This window comes from Acomys minous (assembly GCF_964271855.1).
Source record: "Acomys minous genome assembly, chromosome: 8".
NCBI lineage: Eukaryota > Metazoa > Chordata > Mammalia > Rodentia > Muridae > Acomys > Acomys minous.
Genome location: NC_140489.1, coordinates 103,947,689 through 103,962,456, shown reverse-complemented (window position 1 = coordinate 103,962,456; position 14,768 = coordinate 103,947,689). Strand labels below are relative to the sequence as shown.

The window sequence follows — 14,768 nt, the reverse complement described above, 5'->3', positions numbered from 1 at the left end:
AACTTGTAGGAGTCAGTTTTCTCCTACAACGTGAGTTCCTAGGCTTCAGTTTGGACGTATAGGTTTGGTAGCAAGTGCCTTTACCCACTGAGCCATCTCACCATTCCCAATCCTACTTTCATAACTGTTACAGAAACAATACATCTGTCTTGAAAAATCAAAATCAAACAAACAAACAAAACAACTACAACAAAAAATACACACAGATATAGATATACTTGCAAATTTTATATTGGGGGTACGTGTATTAGGAATATTTGCTAGGTGGTACATAGTGGAAAAGTTAGGGTCCCCAAACTGGATTCCCATCCCTTTGATTGCAGGCCTGTGGCTGTCTGGAGGAAGGGGTGGGACACAGACTGGTCCAGGTATTTTTGCTATGGCAACAGCATCAGTATCATCTCAAGGAGGATAGCAGCGCTGAATCAGTGAGCATCAGCAGAGCAGCAAAGGCAGTCAAATAAAATAGGAAATTGAAGCGCTTCCCGTGAATGGTACTCGGTAACAGCTGAATCCTGAGTGAGCCCTGTGTGCCCAGCAGTGTCCCGCTGCCTTTCCTCAGGCTGTCCTGTGCCCCGCAACAGCCACGCAAAGTCTGAGTCATGGTGTGGATGCTCACAGGGTTGGTTTTGCCAGCACCCACGATGCCTTTTGGAAATGGGGTGCTGCCTTTTTGGATAGCTTAGGAAGTTGCTTCGGTTTTCTTGTGGGTCGAGGGGATTTTAGTTTCGTTAGAGAGCCTGGTCCTGTGCCCTGCTGTGTAAAACTACAAAAACAGAACCGGAGAAGAAAGGGCAGAAGCGAGCCTCCGTACATGATGACGTTATCATTGATCCTTACCAGTTCCCAGACATGTGCTCCGTTTTCCCAGCAAGTGTGTGGGGGGGTGGGGTGGGGAGAAAAAACCCAAAAAGCCCTAGCTGCCCTTCAGGCTTGTCTCCTGGGCTCTGCATCAGGCTAGTCACCTTTCTCTCTAGAAGGTTAACCTCTTTCTCCTGCCAATGTGTCCCGAATATAAAGGGGACAAGAGGTGTGGCGCTGGCCTGTCACTCTGGTACTCAACGGTGTAGGCATGGTCAGCTTTGTGGGGGTGTGGCCTGTGAGTCGCTCCAAAAGCATCGCCTCCTTGGCTTACAGAGTCTTCATTAGTTTTTCACAAAGGGCCCTGCATTCTAATTGCCCACCGAGCCTTGTGATCTATGCAGCTGGTCTTCTGTCTAGGCCAGGGTGGAGTAGTCCCTGTGGGGCAGCTTGGAGCACCTGACTGAGCTGTCTACCAACTCCAAAGCCCATTACCTCCTTGGAATTCAAGACTAGAGGTAAAACTTAGCCTCAAACCAGATTTGGAATGGCTGTATTATAAAGTTCCTTGGCAATATGGCTAGAGAAGGCAGCTGAGTTCTAGGGGAGATTTGAGGGCTAGGGGAGCAAGAACCTACCCTCCCTTTATTCCCAGACCCTCTGAATGTGTCCACCCAATATACCAGCACATAGAATAGCACCACCCATCTCTTTCTTTGGCCTTCTGGGACTCAGCAGAGGCAGATCAGTCTAAACTGAATTTTAACAGTGTTCACAGAGGCCTGCTCTGTAACCGTCCTGCCCACCCCGAGTGCGGGGAGCAAGCCACTGCCTCAGACATTCCACTCAACAGAGGGACCTCCCTGGAGGCACCAGTGCAAGGCTGAGCTTAGGCTAGCCACATGAAAGGCCAGTGGTTCTGTTCTAGGCACATGTTGGAGACACATGGAGAGTACAGGCCATGGCTGTAAAGCAGAGAATGCGGTGGTGGCTATGCTCTCCTTGGCCCAGGCTTGCACACAGGAGGATGATCTCAGCTCTGATGGATTAAGCATGTCAACCACACCTTTTCAGACAGCTTCTCGTTTAACCCCCAAACATCTTTTTTTGGGGGGGGGGTGGCAGGCGTCTTGTTTTTTTATTACAGTTGAAAAGATAGGGTTGTTCCTTATAACTGAAGATTAGAATCCCCCTTTTCACTCCATCTAACCCCCAACTCCCAGGATGAAGTGTGACGTTCAGTTATCGAGCCTGACTGTGCTTGAGATTTGATCAGGAATAAAATCCAAATGATTAAAACGCCACTTGGGTAGAGTATACTTAGGGGACACTTCCGTCTCTTCTCGTTCTCTGTTCCTTCAATCCTATGACTCCAGAAGCATCTTTGTTGCTGGGGATGCAGACAGGGATCTAAGGAGTGGACTCCAGGTCTTCCTACCCCAGGAAGAGGGAGAGGCTCTGGGCAGGAGGCAGAGCCTGGGGCCGGAGCAGTGGCACAGACTTCTACTGATGAGTCTTCCGGACATTGTTTAGAGAGCAGAGTGTGGGGTACATCTTTTTGCTGAAGTCTGACAAGCTGCAACTCTCTTGCCAACAGTTACAAAACAGATCAGTACTAACAGATAGAAAACTTGTTGGTGCTCTACGGCCACTGAAATGATCACCATAAGGCTATGTTTGGTTGTTATTGTTATTATTATTACTTTTTTGTTTTGTTTTTCAAGAAAGGGTCTCTCTGTAGCCCCGGCTGCCCTGCAACTTGCTTTGTTGACTAGATTGGCCTTGAACTCAGCGATCTGCCAGCTTCTGACTCCCAAGTGCTGGAATTAAAGGCATGTGCCACCACCCTTGGCATCTTATTATTATTTTTAAATGATTCTTTAAAAATATTTATTTCAGAGTCAGGCGGATCTCTGTGAGTTCAAGGCCAAGCTGGTCTACAAAGTGAGTCCAGGACAGTCAGGGTTGTTACACAGAGAGACTCTGTCTCAAAAAAAACCAAAAAATAAATTTAAAAAAGTTTATGTATATGGGTGTCTTGTCTGCATATATGTCTATATTTGCCTGGCCAGAAGAAGGTATCAGACCCCTGAAACTAGAGTTACAGACGGTCGTGAGCTGATGTGTGGGTGCTGGGAATTGAACCCAGGTCCTCTGGAAGAACAGTCAGTGCTCTTAATAGCTGAGCCATCTCTCTAGCCCCCCTTTTAAAAAATGCTTTTGTTTTGTTTTGTTTTTGGTGAGACAGGGTTTCTCTATGTAACCTTGGCTGTCCTGGAACTCACTCTGTAGACCAGGCTGGCCTCAAAATCAGAGATCTGCTTGTCTTTGCCTCCTCCATGCAGTTTTGTTTTGTTTTTCCAAACAGAGATCCACAAAGTGAACATAATTTAATAGTGTCAGGCTCTAGTCACAGCAGCTCAGGCTGTGTACAGTCTGCCTCATAGTCCTGGTGTACAGTCCACACAAAGACATGTCAGCCACTAAGCGCCCCTCTTGCTGTTTGAACCACCAACTGATTTACTTTTCCTTAGTAGTGATATGTTGCATTTCTGGAAGTTCTACTTGATCCTCAGTTCTTTCATAAAAGTACTGCTTTGTTGTTACATTTTAAACCCTTATCTCTAAAAATCGTATTTTATTTGTACGTGTATGTGCCTGAGTGTATGTATGTGTGCCACGTGCAAGCAGGTGCCTTCAAAGATCAGAAAGAAGGGGTACAGCGGATCTAGACCTACAGGTGGTTATGAGTACTCACTGTGGGTGCTGGGAACCAAACTGAGGTCCTCTAGAACAAGTATCTTAAATACTGAGCCACTGTCCCACCCTACTCTTTAATTAGAAAACAAAACAAAACATATTGATCTCAGGATGAGCTACTGTGTGACATTTTTACCAACAGGGGATCACATGTAGGATTCCATACTGTTATAATGGAGTTGGCATAACTGTCCTAACGTTTCATGTGTGTGTGTGTGTGTGTGTGTGTGTGTGTGGTCTGTATATATATTTGTTACTTTTCCATTGTTGTGATAAAACATCATGGCCAAAACAACCATGCTGCTTAGTTTTATGTCTACTTGACACAAGCTGGAGTCATCAGAGAGGGAGCCTCACCTGAGAAAGTGCTTCCATAAGATCAGGCTGTAGGCAAGCCTGTAGGGCATTTTCTTCATTGGTAATTGATGGGGAAGGGCCCACCAGCCCATTTTGGGTGGTGCCATCCCTGGGCTGGTGGTCCTGAGTTCTATAAGAAAGCACGTTGAGCAAGGCATGAGGAGCAAGCCAGTAAGCAACCCCTTCCATGGCCTCTGCATCAGTTCCTGCCCTGCTTGAGTTTCCATCCTCACTGCTTTTGATAATGAACTATTTGCTATATGGAACCGTGACTGAAGTAAACTCTTTCCTCCCTAAGTTGCTTTGGTCATGGTGTTTCATCACAGCAATAGTGACCCTAAGATAGCAACTTAGAGAAGGAAAGGTTTATTTGTGCTTATGGTTTCTGAGGCATGAATGTATCATCATTGTCATCGTCATTGTCATCGTCATTGTCATCATCGGGAAGTGTGGTGGCAGACAGGTGCTGTGGTTGGTACAACTAACTCACATATTAAACTGTAAGCAGGAAACAGAGAGAGTGAACTAGCAACAGTTTGAGGCTCTGAAACCTCAAACTTCCCTCAGTAACATACCCTCCAACATGGCAATATCTCCTGAATCTCCCAAATTGCTCCATCAACTGGGGGTTAAATATTCAAACATCTTTGCCTATGGGAGACATTGTCATTCAAACCACCACGTCATGTGTACGTGTGAGTGTGGCTACATATGCCTGTATGTGCATGTGGAGGTCACAGGCCAATGTTGAGTGTCTTTCTCAATTTTCTGGAAGCAATTTTATTTTTGTTTTGTTGTTGTTGTTTGGGCTTTCTGGACAGGATTTCTCTGCATAACAGCCTTAGCTGTTCCAGAACTCACTCTGTAGACCAGGCTGGCCTTGAACTTACAGAGATCCACCAACCTCTGCCACCTGAGTCCTGGCATGAAAGGTGTGCACCACCACCACCTGGCTGTGCTTGAGTTTTGAGACAGGATCTCTCACTGAACTTAGTTCTCATTAATTCTGACAGGCCAACTGGCCAATGAGCTCCAGAGACCCTCCTGGCTCTGCCCCCTTCCTCCTAGCACAGGGTTATAGATGCTCCCCACCACACCCAGCACTTTACATGGGTGCTTGGGGGTCTAAACTCAGGCCTCACGCTTGCCCAGGAGACGCTGACCAGGTGATTCTCCTTTCTAGCACTCAGCCCTGCAGCTGTCTTCTTGTCTTGGTGAGATACATCACTCATGTGTTTTTAGCGCTCTTGGTGCAAACACACATATGATATTAACAGTGGTATGCAAGTGTATCATGTATAATACTTAAAATAAACATGTTACTATATTTTACTATACCGTACTATTTATTTTGGAGTGTATTCCTTGCATTTATAAACCAAATGCTTGTTATAAAACAGTATGTCATGATACATTATGAGGTTGTTTTTGTTGTTTTTGAGACAGGGTTTCTCTGTGTAGCCCTTGATGTCCTGGACTCTTGTAGACCAGGCTGACCTTGAACTCACAGAGATCCACCTGCCTCTGCCTCCTGGGTGCTGGGATTAAAGGCATGTACCACCACACCCAGCCATTGTGGGCTTTCCCCCCCCCCTTCTTTTTCTCACTGTCTTTCTTTGTTTCTTTTCCTTTTGAGAAAGTGTCTCTACATAAGGTTAACCAGGCTGAATGGAATGTGGGACTCTCCCTCCTGAGCCTCCCAGGGCTGGGGCTAGGCCCAGTGTTGTTGCATTTCTTGGTTGGTCCGTACCATCTAGGCTTATGTCAGCACACTCTGTGATCTCACAGTGATGCACTTGCCTAGCTGCGTAGCCCTCAGACCCTGCTTGTCATTAGGTAACACATCTATAATCCTTCTTCAGGGCTGTGTCAGGGAAACTGTCATGCGTCTAGTTGTTACATATGAGTCTCACTTAACGGGATCATTTCATTTCACTTATGAAAGCATTAGCTACAGACCTTCTCTCAAGTTAATTTTTAAAGTCACAAATTATTAATGAGGTGAGTTCTTCTGCCAGGGGAATGACAGAGCTGTCACGGTATTAGTCATGTACTACTTTTCCAGATTTTTATTCGTTTTTTTATGGACTATTCATTTGCAGGTGGGTTTAACTCATGGTGGTCATTTTCTGTTCTGAGGTTATTCTTGTACTGTGGATTACTGTTCCACTGTGCAACGAAAACATAACTGAGCCAATTCCCTCTTCCCTGAACTTAGTTTCTTTCTCTGTAAGAAGTCGGTGTTGACAGGAAGGGGTTAGGCTTTGTTATTTTGCAGTAGGGTGCCCATCTGGCCTAATGCTAGTGCTAGGATAATATCAATTTTCTTTTCCCCTCTTCATCACTCCCCCCCCCCCATCTCGCTCTTCAGGGTCTCAATTAGCCCAAGCTTGTCTTGAAATCACTATGTAGCTAAGGATGGTCTAAATTCTGACTCCCCTGTCTGTACTTCCTGTAGTTGTGTGCCATCACTTCTGGCTTACAGGGTGCTGGGGATACAGCCCAGGGCTTCATTTGTTCTAGGCAAGCACTCTGCCATCTGAGTGACAGCCCCAGACCTCAACCATCTTTAGAACATTTTTCCTTTGGATGAATCTTTTTCACTGTCACTTACAGTCCCAAAGCAGAGGCAGCCTGATATCGCCACCACTGTAAGCACAAGTCACTGCTAACCCCTTGCCTTTTGCAGAGTGGTCCTCCGAGTGACTGGCTCATCCATCCTGTTATCAGCTCTAGACCAGGCACATCCATTTCTCTACCTAAGTAGAATTACCACTCTCCTTGGCTCTATTTCCCCTTGGGCTTCTAACAAGATCATCTTTCCATCTTTCAGAACTCAATTAATGTTCCAAAAGCCTTGCTGAAGGGTTTTGACTAGGTTTAATCCTCTCCAATCTTTCCTTTATGAATTTAAAAGCCTCTATGGGGTGTACCACAAAGTGCAGCTCTCCTGGAAATTATTGGCTTTGTTCATGATGGTGTGGCTTTGGACATAGTCTTTGTTTGTTTTGGTTTTTCAAGACAGGGTTTTTCTGTGTAGCCTTGGCTGTCCTGGACTAGCTCTGTAGACCAGGCGGGTCTTGAACTCACAGTGATCCACCTATCTTTGCCTCCAGAGTGCTGGGATTAAAGGCGTGCACCACCATGCCCAGTTTGGATGTAGTCTTAAGTAGGCTGTTTATCTAAAAGGTCATGGTACACCTCCAATGCATACACATCCTGTGTCCCTCATCCAAAATGTATGGGATCCGAATGTTTGGGATTCTACATGATTTGTACATATGATATATACATATATATATGTATATATGTGTATATATCTATATCTATATCTATATCTATATCTATATATATATCATATATGTTGAGATGCCCCGAGGTAAGACCCAAGTGTAAAGATGAGACCCACTTTTGTTTCAGGCAGACAAACAAGGGCAGGTAACGCCACACAATGTTTCAGTGGACCTATGTTTTCATTGGAACCTGTCATATGGGATCAGGTGCGGAACTTTCCACTTGAACTGCCATGTTGGTGCTGAATATGCCAGGTGTTTTCTGGGGTTGGGACTGAAAGAGGAGTGGAGGGTGGAAGAAAGGAAAAGATGGCGCATGATCTGGAACTCTTGGATTTAATAGGTTGTCTTTGTTGTGAAGTTGTCTCAAACTAGAGGCACCTAGGGGATGTGTTAACTCGGTCCCAGCACTGCAGAGCTCACAGAATGAACAGGGAGGGCATGACGCATCATCAACCGAAGCCCAGGAGAACAGACACCGAGCCTGGCCCCTCTTGTTCATTTTTCCAAAAAGAGATGACGATGGACTCCCGGGAGAGGGAGGCAGGCAGTCTCCACCCCTGAGGGCCCATCTCTGGGTCTCTCCTCTTCTACAGCAAGGGATAAAGGCTTTTTGTCTTTACTAAAAAATGACAACACGCTTTCACTTGTGCCGTTTTTAGGATAACAGAGTACCTTTGCATAATCTGCTTTTCCAACGTGCTGCGAGCCAAGCAAAATGGTTGCTTGCACTCCAGTTTTATTGGTCTGGAATCTGAGTTGGGCTAGAAGGTGTGGATTGTCCCTCCGGGGCTGTGAGGTGCACTGTCACCCTGTGGTTTGCAATTAGAGGGATGCTTAGCACGAAGGAGGCCACGCCGACCTGGATTCTCATTGGTTTCCTTTGAGGCGAAATTTGCTTGGTGTACAATTTATTTTTAAAAAGAACTTGTGAGCATTCAGCGCCTTTGCTGTGTTGACGCTCACCACCACCATTTTTGAAGTGCCTTTTCTGGGGCTTAGTGCAGAATAAAAAGGAGAGCATATAGGAGATTTGCAGCTCTGGCCTTGCTCCTGACCAGTGGGGCTTGTAGTTTCAGATTTAATCCAGATTTCTCTCAGATACTAGCTAATATACAACTAGGAATTACCTAAAATTAACACCGTTTGAAAAATCAGACTGAGGGGACATAATTCATATCACAATATATTTTCCTTCCAAAATGGCATTCTCTTCTTTGAGGGAAACTCCACGAGTAAGTGGATGCATCTACCAGTAATCAATTACGTCACCACAGAGCTTCCTCTTCTTTGGATGGAGTTTGTCTTTCTAGCCAGGCTGGGAGCTACCACAACGCTCTCATTATCTTGGGCACAAAGCAAAACAGGTGCCGAATGCACACCTGCGCGTTGGGTGGAACAGAACAGCGACCAGTGGGCCCCAGATTCCAGCCAGCATCAAGCAACTAGTGTTTTCTTTCCTTTTGAAACCGTGGGGTTGGTGAGTGAAGCTATGCTTGCCATAGGTCTATGATGCAGCTGGGCAGGGCCAGTCTGGAATCGGGTCTTATCCTCCAGGCAACCCTACCTGGTACAGGATCCAAGAGCTTCTGGCTCCCACACCTGTATGTGCATCAGATAGACGGTGAGGGCAAGGAGCAGGCTACACTAAGAATGAGACAATCTTTCAGTAAAGGCTCTCGCCTTGTATAAATTTGGAAGCAGCCCCAAGGACTTGTGATGGTCCCTTTGGCCTCTGAGGATATGAGATATGGAAGCCAGGCTGGCTTTAGTGTCCCGGGCGGCTGCAACTGAAGGCCTGGTGAGGAGTGGAGCTGGGAATGTGGATGAAGATCTTCTCAGGGTCCTAGAAGCTGGTGGTGGTCGGACCCACGGGAACATCCCGTTTCCGGGGGCGTCGCACGGCTTTCCACAACATCACTCCCAGGAGGCCAACTAGCAGGCCGCCTATTGCTGCCACTGGCACTTGCCAGTGTAGCGCCTTGTGGGGCTCTTCAGCCTGGTCTGGGAGAAGCTGACTGTTCTGAAGGGTGTAGAGGAAAGGGCTTTCCTGGGGGCAGAGGCAGGAGGGTCAGAGGTTAAGGCCTCTATCCACCCATCCATCTGCCCAAGTCCCATCTCTAAAAGAGCGCAGTCACCTCATGCATCTTTCTAGTGTGTCTTTGTTATAAGGCTCCCTTCTTTACATTAGCCTGAGTCTTCTGTGCAAGGATGGTCTGTCAAGTGGTCAACACCCAGCTACAACCTGTATTTTGTTGCTCACCAGCATTTCCCTTCAAATATGATTTTGAAAGGCGGGGAGCTGGTTAGCTACGGTCGGGAGAATCTCGCGGTTCATCTGGGTCTGCCTTCTTGGGTCCCACTGCTCTCTCTTAGTAAACACACACTGAGCACTGCCGCATAACCCTGGAAAGCTACAGTGAGCACCTGAGGACTGAGGCAGGATATTCTCTCATTGCCCAGGAGGAACAGACAGAGCAACCATGTTAAAGAGGAGAATGGTGCATGCAGATGAGGGGGCTCCGTGGAGGGATGTGTTGGAGGCAGGAGCAGGAGAAGAAATCAAGATGGAAGAGGCGCCCAGGCACTAAGGGACCAGTGGGGCGAGGAGGTGGTGAACCTCTTCATAGGTGAAGTCGGTAGCAAAAAGCACGCACACGCACACTAGCAGGGCTCATCTGGGAAGTGGGCCCATTAGCCTAGGGGGTGGAGTGTGTAATAGGCACACGCTGGGCAGTGGTGACCAGACAAGGATTCCAACATCCTTGACAAGGCAGGAGTTAACTCTCCAGGCCAGCCATTCAGTGTCTAGAAGCAAGTGGAAGATGATGGGGAAGCAGAAGAGGAGAGCTGGAGGGACAGGTGGGCATCTGGTCAGTGGTCCAGGAGAGGAAGTACGGGAGCATGGATTGTGAGAGCAGATGGTATCTTCATTATAAGCCACCTCCCATCCCCGAGCTCCTAGTGTAGGGCTTGGCACTACAAATGCTAAAATCCTTCTCAAGTTTAAAGGCATCTAGGCAGCATTTCCCAGACTGCTGTCCAGCATGACTCCTCTCTGCTGCTGTTGACTCCCCACTCCCCTCTTTTGGGTCACTTAGAAGAGAAAGTTGTGATGCAGAGAGTGGCAGTACGCTTAAGCCCCGCCCCCAAACATCCAGTCTACTCGGGGCTGGCAGGGTACTCATGTTTACTTACAGGTGAGGGGCACTTGAGTTTGGCTCGGCTGTATGTGAAGTTATTAGACGTTGTCTTCTGGCCCACTGGTTCCAACTGGAAAGAGAAAAAAAGGTATCTTGATTGTGTAGAAAGTTGAGAGCTGGCTTACACAGACAGAGATGGATGCTCTTTTGGAAGGGTGGATTCAAACCAGCAACTGGTGAAGATCCACCTCACAGCACAGCAGCTGTGGCCAGAGATGGAACTGTCATTTGACTCACAGGGAGAAAAGGCTGTCTGAACAGGGGCGGAGGGTCCCTGATTTGATGCCTCTAGATTTACCCAAAAGGACACCAAAGCCCCAGGACAGAGCAAGCAGTGAATCTCGTGAAGAGCCAGGGCCACGATGCCCACTGCCTTTCCACTCGTGGGTGGTTGTGATTGCAGACACTGTATCTTCAATTTTATAAAATGGTGATCATATTTACCAACTTGTCCAAGTGTGAGCGGCTAGTCAGTTTCAGGAGAACTTTGAAAGCATATTGGTTACCATGACACCCTTACTACACTTGGCTTGTCAACCTTAAGAAACTGGAATCTTACTGGAGCTGCTTATGGGTTGTCACACAGATGAAAACATTTACTTGGAAATATCCCAGGGAGCAGCTGTGGTTCTGGGGGGGAGGGGGGAGCGGAGTGCTGCTAAATGCTTTCATATCAGACTCAGAGAAGGAGCAGGAAGCTGCTATACCCCGACCTAAGCGACTTTAGTTAGTAGCCTGTCCTAGACTTGTGCCCCAAAGGGAAGAAAAGATCTGCCATTTTGAATTGGTCTGGCCTTCATCCACTGTATGGTGTGCTGTCGGTCTCTTCCTGGTCACCAAGCCCTGATAGTGCAGAAAGTAAACACACTCCGTGCTGGTGACAGGCCTGGGCCTGGATCTCACTCTCTGAAGGCCCCATTTCTTAGGAAACTCAGAGGCAGCGAATGTCTCTGGGCTTGGCTGAGGTCCGAACCCTGGCTCAGCTGACAGTGACTGTGCAGGGCCAGCCAGTCGCCTTCTCCAAGGCATCAGGATGGCTGGCATGAGGAAATTTATTTTAGGGCTTCCAGAGAAATGATGACACGGAAACATGTATGAAGCGGGATGGTTCTGGATGTAGAACTATTTCCGCTTCCTTAGAGCCAAGGAAACACAACTGTGCTCTAGCGAACAGAACCACTAAGGACAGAATGGAGGTTAAAGGTCAAGTTGCCTGTTTCCCAGGGATGTTCTGAGAACAAACTGTGACCTTGTGGGTTCAAAGACCCTATCAGTTTCCTCTTCCTGTTAGTCCTCACCAGAGTGCATCCACTCACCCACCCCCTTCCTTTACTTGCCCAGATTTCCCTCCACCGTGTTACCTGTTGTTGTTTGTAACTGGCCCCATGATCCCCACTACCTACTCCTCCCCTAGGGCATCTCAGTTAATTCTGTGGTTTCGAATACTAAGATTGGTGTGTCTTTGTCATTTTTCTGTTGGGGCTGTCAAACCTCATCCAGACTTTCCCTCAGGCTCCTGCATGTAGCAGACCCGCAGCCTCTGCATGGATGTCTAGGAGGCAGCTCCCACTTCCCATGTCTCAAACAGACCCCAACTCTTCTGCTATTTGACCATCTGTTCAATGTCTTCAGGCCCCAAATCCAGAAGTCCTCCCTAGTCACTTCCCTCGGCCAGTTTTAAATATGTCCCAAGTGACCACAGCTCTCTTCCATGGCTGTCACCCTGGTCCCAGCTACACTGTATCTCAGATCCCAGCCCATGTCTGCACTTGAGGCTAGAGGACTAATGGGAACATGTCATCCTCTTGTTTAAAACAGCTGAGGACATGGCCTTCGCCTGTCATACTGATCCTGGGCCCTGATTTTTGGAGTTCCTTAGAGGCTTCAAGCTCATTCCTGACTCCACGCCATATGGCTCCTATTTCTTCTTCCTGGAACACTGTGGCCCAGACCTCTGCCTGCCTGGCAGCCCCTTGACATTCAATCCACATGCCACGAATGAGGCTGCTCCTTCCTCATCAGCACCCTATGCCCCGCTCCCCACTTTACTTCTTGTAAAGCCCAATGTAGTAGTGTGCATATGATCTTGTGTTGACCTGTCTAACTTGTTTATCACCTGCCTTTTCCCGACCACACTGCTCACATTCCACGAGAGGCACCTGCAATGGTACCTACCACATGGCAATGCTGGGTAGTTGTTTGATGACTGGATAGAGAAATGGAAGTCTGCAGTGCTTGAATGGAATGGCCACGAAGGGAAAAGGCTTGCATCAGCCACAGAAAGTGGAGCTGTTTTTCCTAGGATCAACCTTTCCTAGCACAGGCCACTGTGGGGTACCAGTGATGCAGCCCATCTCAGGGACTGGCAAAGCGCAGCAGAGCTGGCAGCCACTGGCCTGGCCTGGCAAGGTAAAACAGGTTGCTGTGGTAGCTGGTCTCTTTGAGTGTTTAGACTAGGCAAGGAGGGGAAAAAGAAAACCCAAGGCAAACAGATGGTGTAAAACTACGTGGGTGGGGCAGGGATTGCCAAACTGCACAGTAGAGGCAGGGGCTTCCTAGCATGGTGGCCAGAGAGGGGAACTGGGGCCAAATCCCCAAAGCCTTGTATACTATGGCAACAGTGTCTAACCTGCCATCTTTCTCTGGGAGGTAAGAACCTTAGAAGATTGAAGGGAAGGGATTATCTGGTCAGGTTTTCTTTCAAATGTTAAAAAGTGCTAAGTCTAGACTATTACAGTGGCATGTAACTTTACTCCCAGCAGGCAAACACATCTCACCAGTTCAAGACCCATTTGGTTTATATAGCCAGTCAGGGTATACAGTGGGACCCTGTCTTGAAAGGAAAAAAAAAGTACCAAGCCTAAGACCTACTCCAGAAAGACAAATTATTTATCAATTTTATACACACACACACACACACACACACACACACACACACACACACACACATGGTGGGTGTGTGCACATTAGAACAGTTGCCCTTGGAGTTACAGGCAATTTTAAACTGCCTGTGCTGGATCCGTTTTTGTCAACTTGACACATGGTATAGTTATCAGAGAAGAGGGAACCACAATTGAGAAAACGCCTCTGTAAAACTGGACCGTAGGCAAGCCTGTGGCACATTTTCTTAACTTGGGTGATGGATGTGGAGGACCTTGGCCACTGTGGGCAGTGCTCTTCTTGAGCAAGGGGCCGCGGGTGATAAACAGAAAGCAGGCTGAGCAAGCCAGGAAGCAGCTCCACCATGGCCTCTGCTTCAGTTCCTGCCTCCAGGTCCCTGCTTGAGCTCTTGCCCTGGCTTCCTTTATTGGTAAACTGAGCTGTGGGAGACTGTAAGCTTCCTTTTCTCTCTCCAAGTTGCCCTTGCACGTGACGATTTATAGCAGCAATAGAAACCTAACCTGAGACACCGTCCGACATAGCTGGGAACTGAACTTGGCATCTCTGCAAGAGCAGCACACACTCTTAAGCCAGATGACAAGACGTCTCCAGCTCATTGCTGTATTTTTAAAAGTACTATTCATGGAAGCTAACACAAAGAGAAACAAGAAGTACACATCGCAAATAAGCAGCTGATCATTTTGGTAAAGAGAACATACCAGAAGGGTAACCAAGAGCCAGAACATGGCCAGTACTCAGAAGGGCTCCTCCCGTATCTTCCTCAATCCTCTTCACCCAAAGAGAGACCATCATGAAAGACAACTTCTACCACCTTACAGTTAGTTAGCGCTTGCCTGGGAGGTAGGGAAGTGTACATGTGTGCATATGCTGTTGAAGTTCGCTTGTTCTTGGTGTGTCAGAATACTCTAGCTTATGGATGTGCAGTGGTTTGTTGATAGACATCTGTGACAGCTTGGTGTTATGATGTGTGTAGTGCTGCTATGGCAACTGTAGTATGTATCTTTTTAGTGGACTCTACTATATACTCTTCTCTCCAGGATAGGATTGTTGGGTCTCAGGAAACACATAGGTTCAGCATCATTAGATAAACAAGAGTTTGCCTAAGTGGTTGCAAACAGTCATTACACTTAAAAGTCACAAGAGGCTGGCCCAAGGAGATGGCTCAGCAATTTAAGACTCTAGAGGATTCTCATACGCAGCCAGTGCTAAGAACTGTTGTATCGGGGTTGTGAGTCTGGAGAGGTGCGAAGGAGGAGCAGGTGCGACTACTATTTGGTATATGGTTTGTAGATAAAGGGGGTTGTGTAGTGGTGGGAGAACAGGTCTCAGAAGGGGAGGGACAGCTGGTTTTGACCTTTGCTCAGGTCTCTAGAGGAAGACCTGTGGGCTATTAAGCCAGGACACACAAGAGATAGTGAGACTTAAAGTTCATGTGTTGTTCCTGGAGCGTGCC

General features: G+C 47.4%; 1 protein-coding gene across 7 annotated transcripts in view; it reads right to left on the bottom strand.

Moving 5' to 3' along the window:
• Positions 1-7,541: 7,541 nt before the first annotated feature.
• Positions 7,542-14,768, bottom strand: part of PLB1 (phospholipase B1) — a 142,741-nt gene continuing 135,514 nt past the window's right edge. For all 7 annotated transcript variants that reach the window (XM_084792749.1, XM_084792750.1, XM_084792751.1 and 4 more), the window contains 2 exons: positions 10,410-10,484; positions 7,542-9,261 (listed from right to left, as the gene is read on the bottom strand). In XM_084792749.1, coding sequence (XP_084648875.1) covers positions 9,058-9,261; positions 10,410-10,484 — 279 coding nt within the window. In that variant the 3' untranslated portion in view covers positions 7,542-9,057. The remainder of the gene's footprint in view (positions 9,262-10,409; positions 10,485-14,768) is intronic.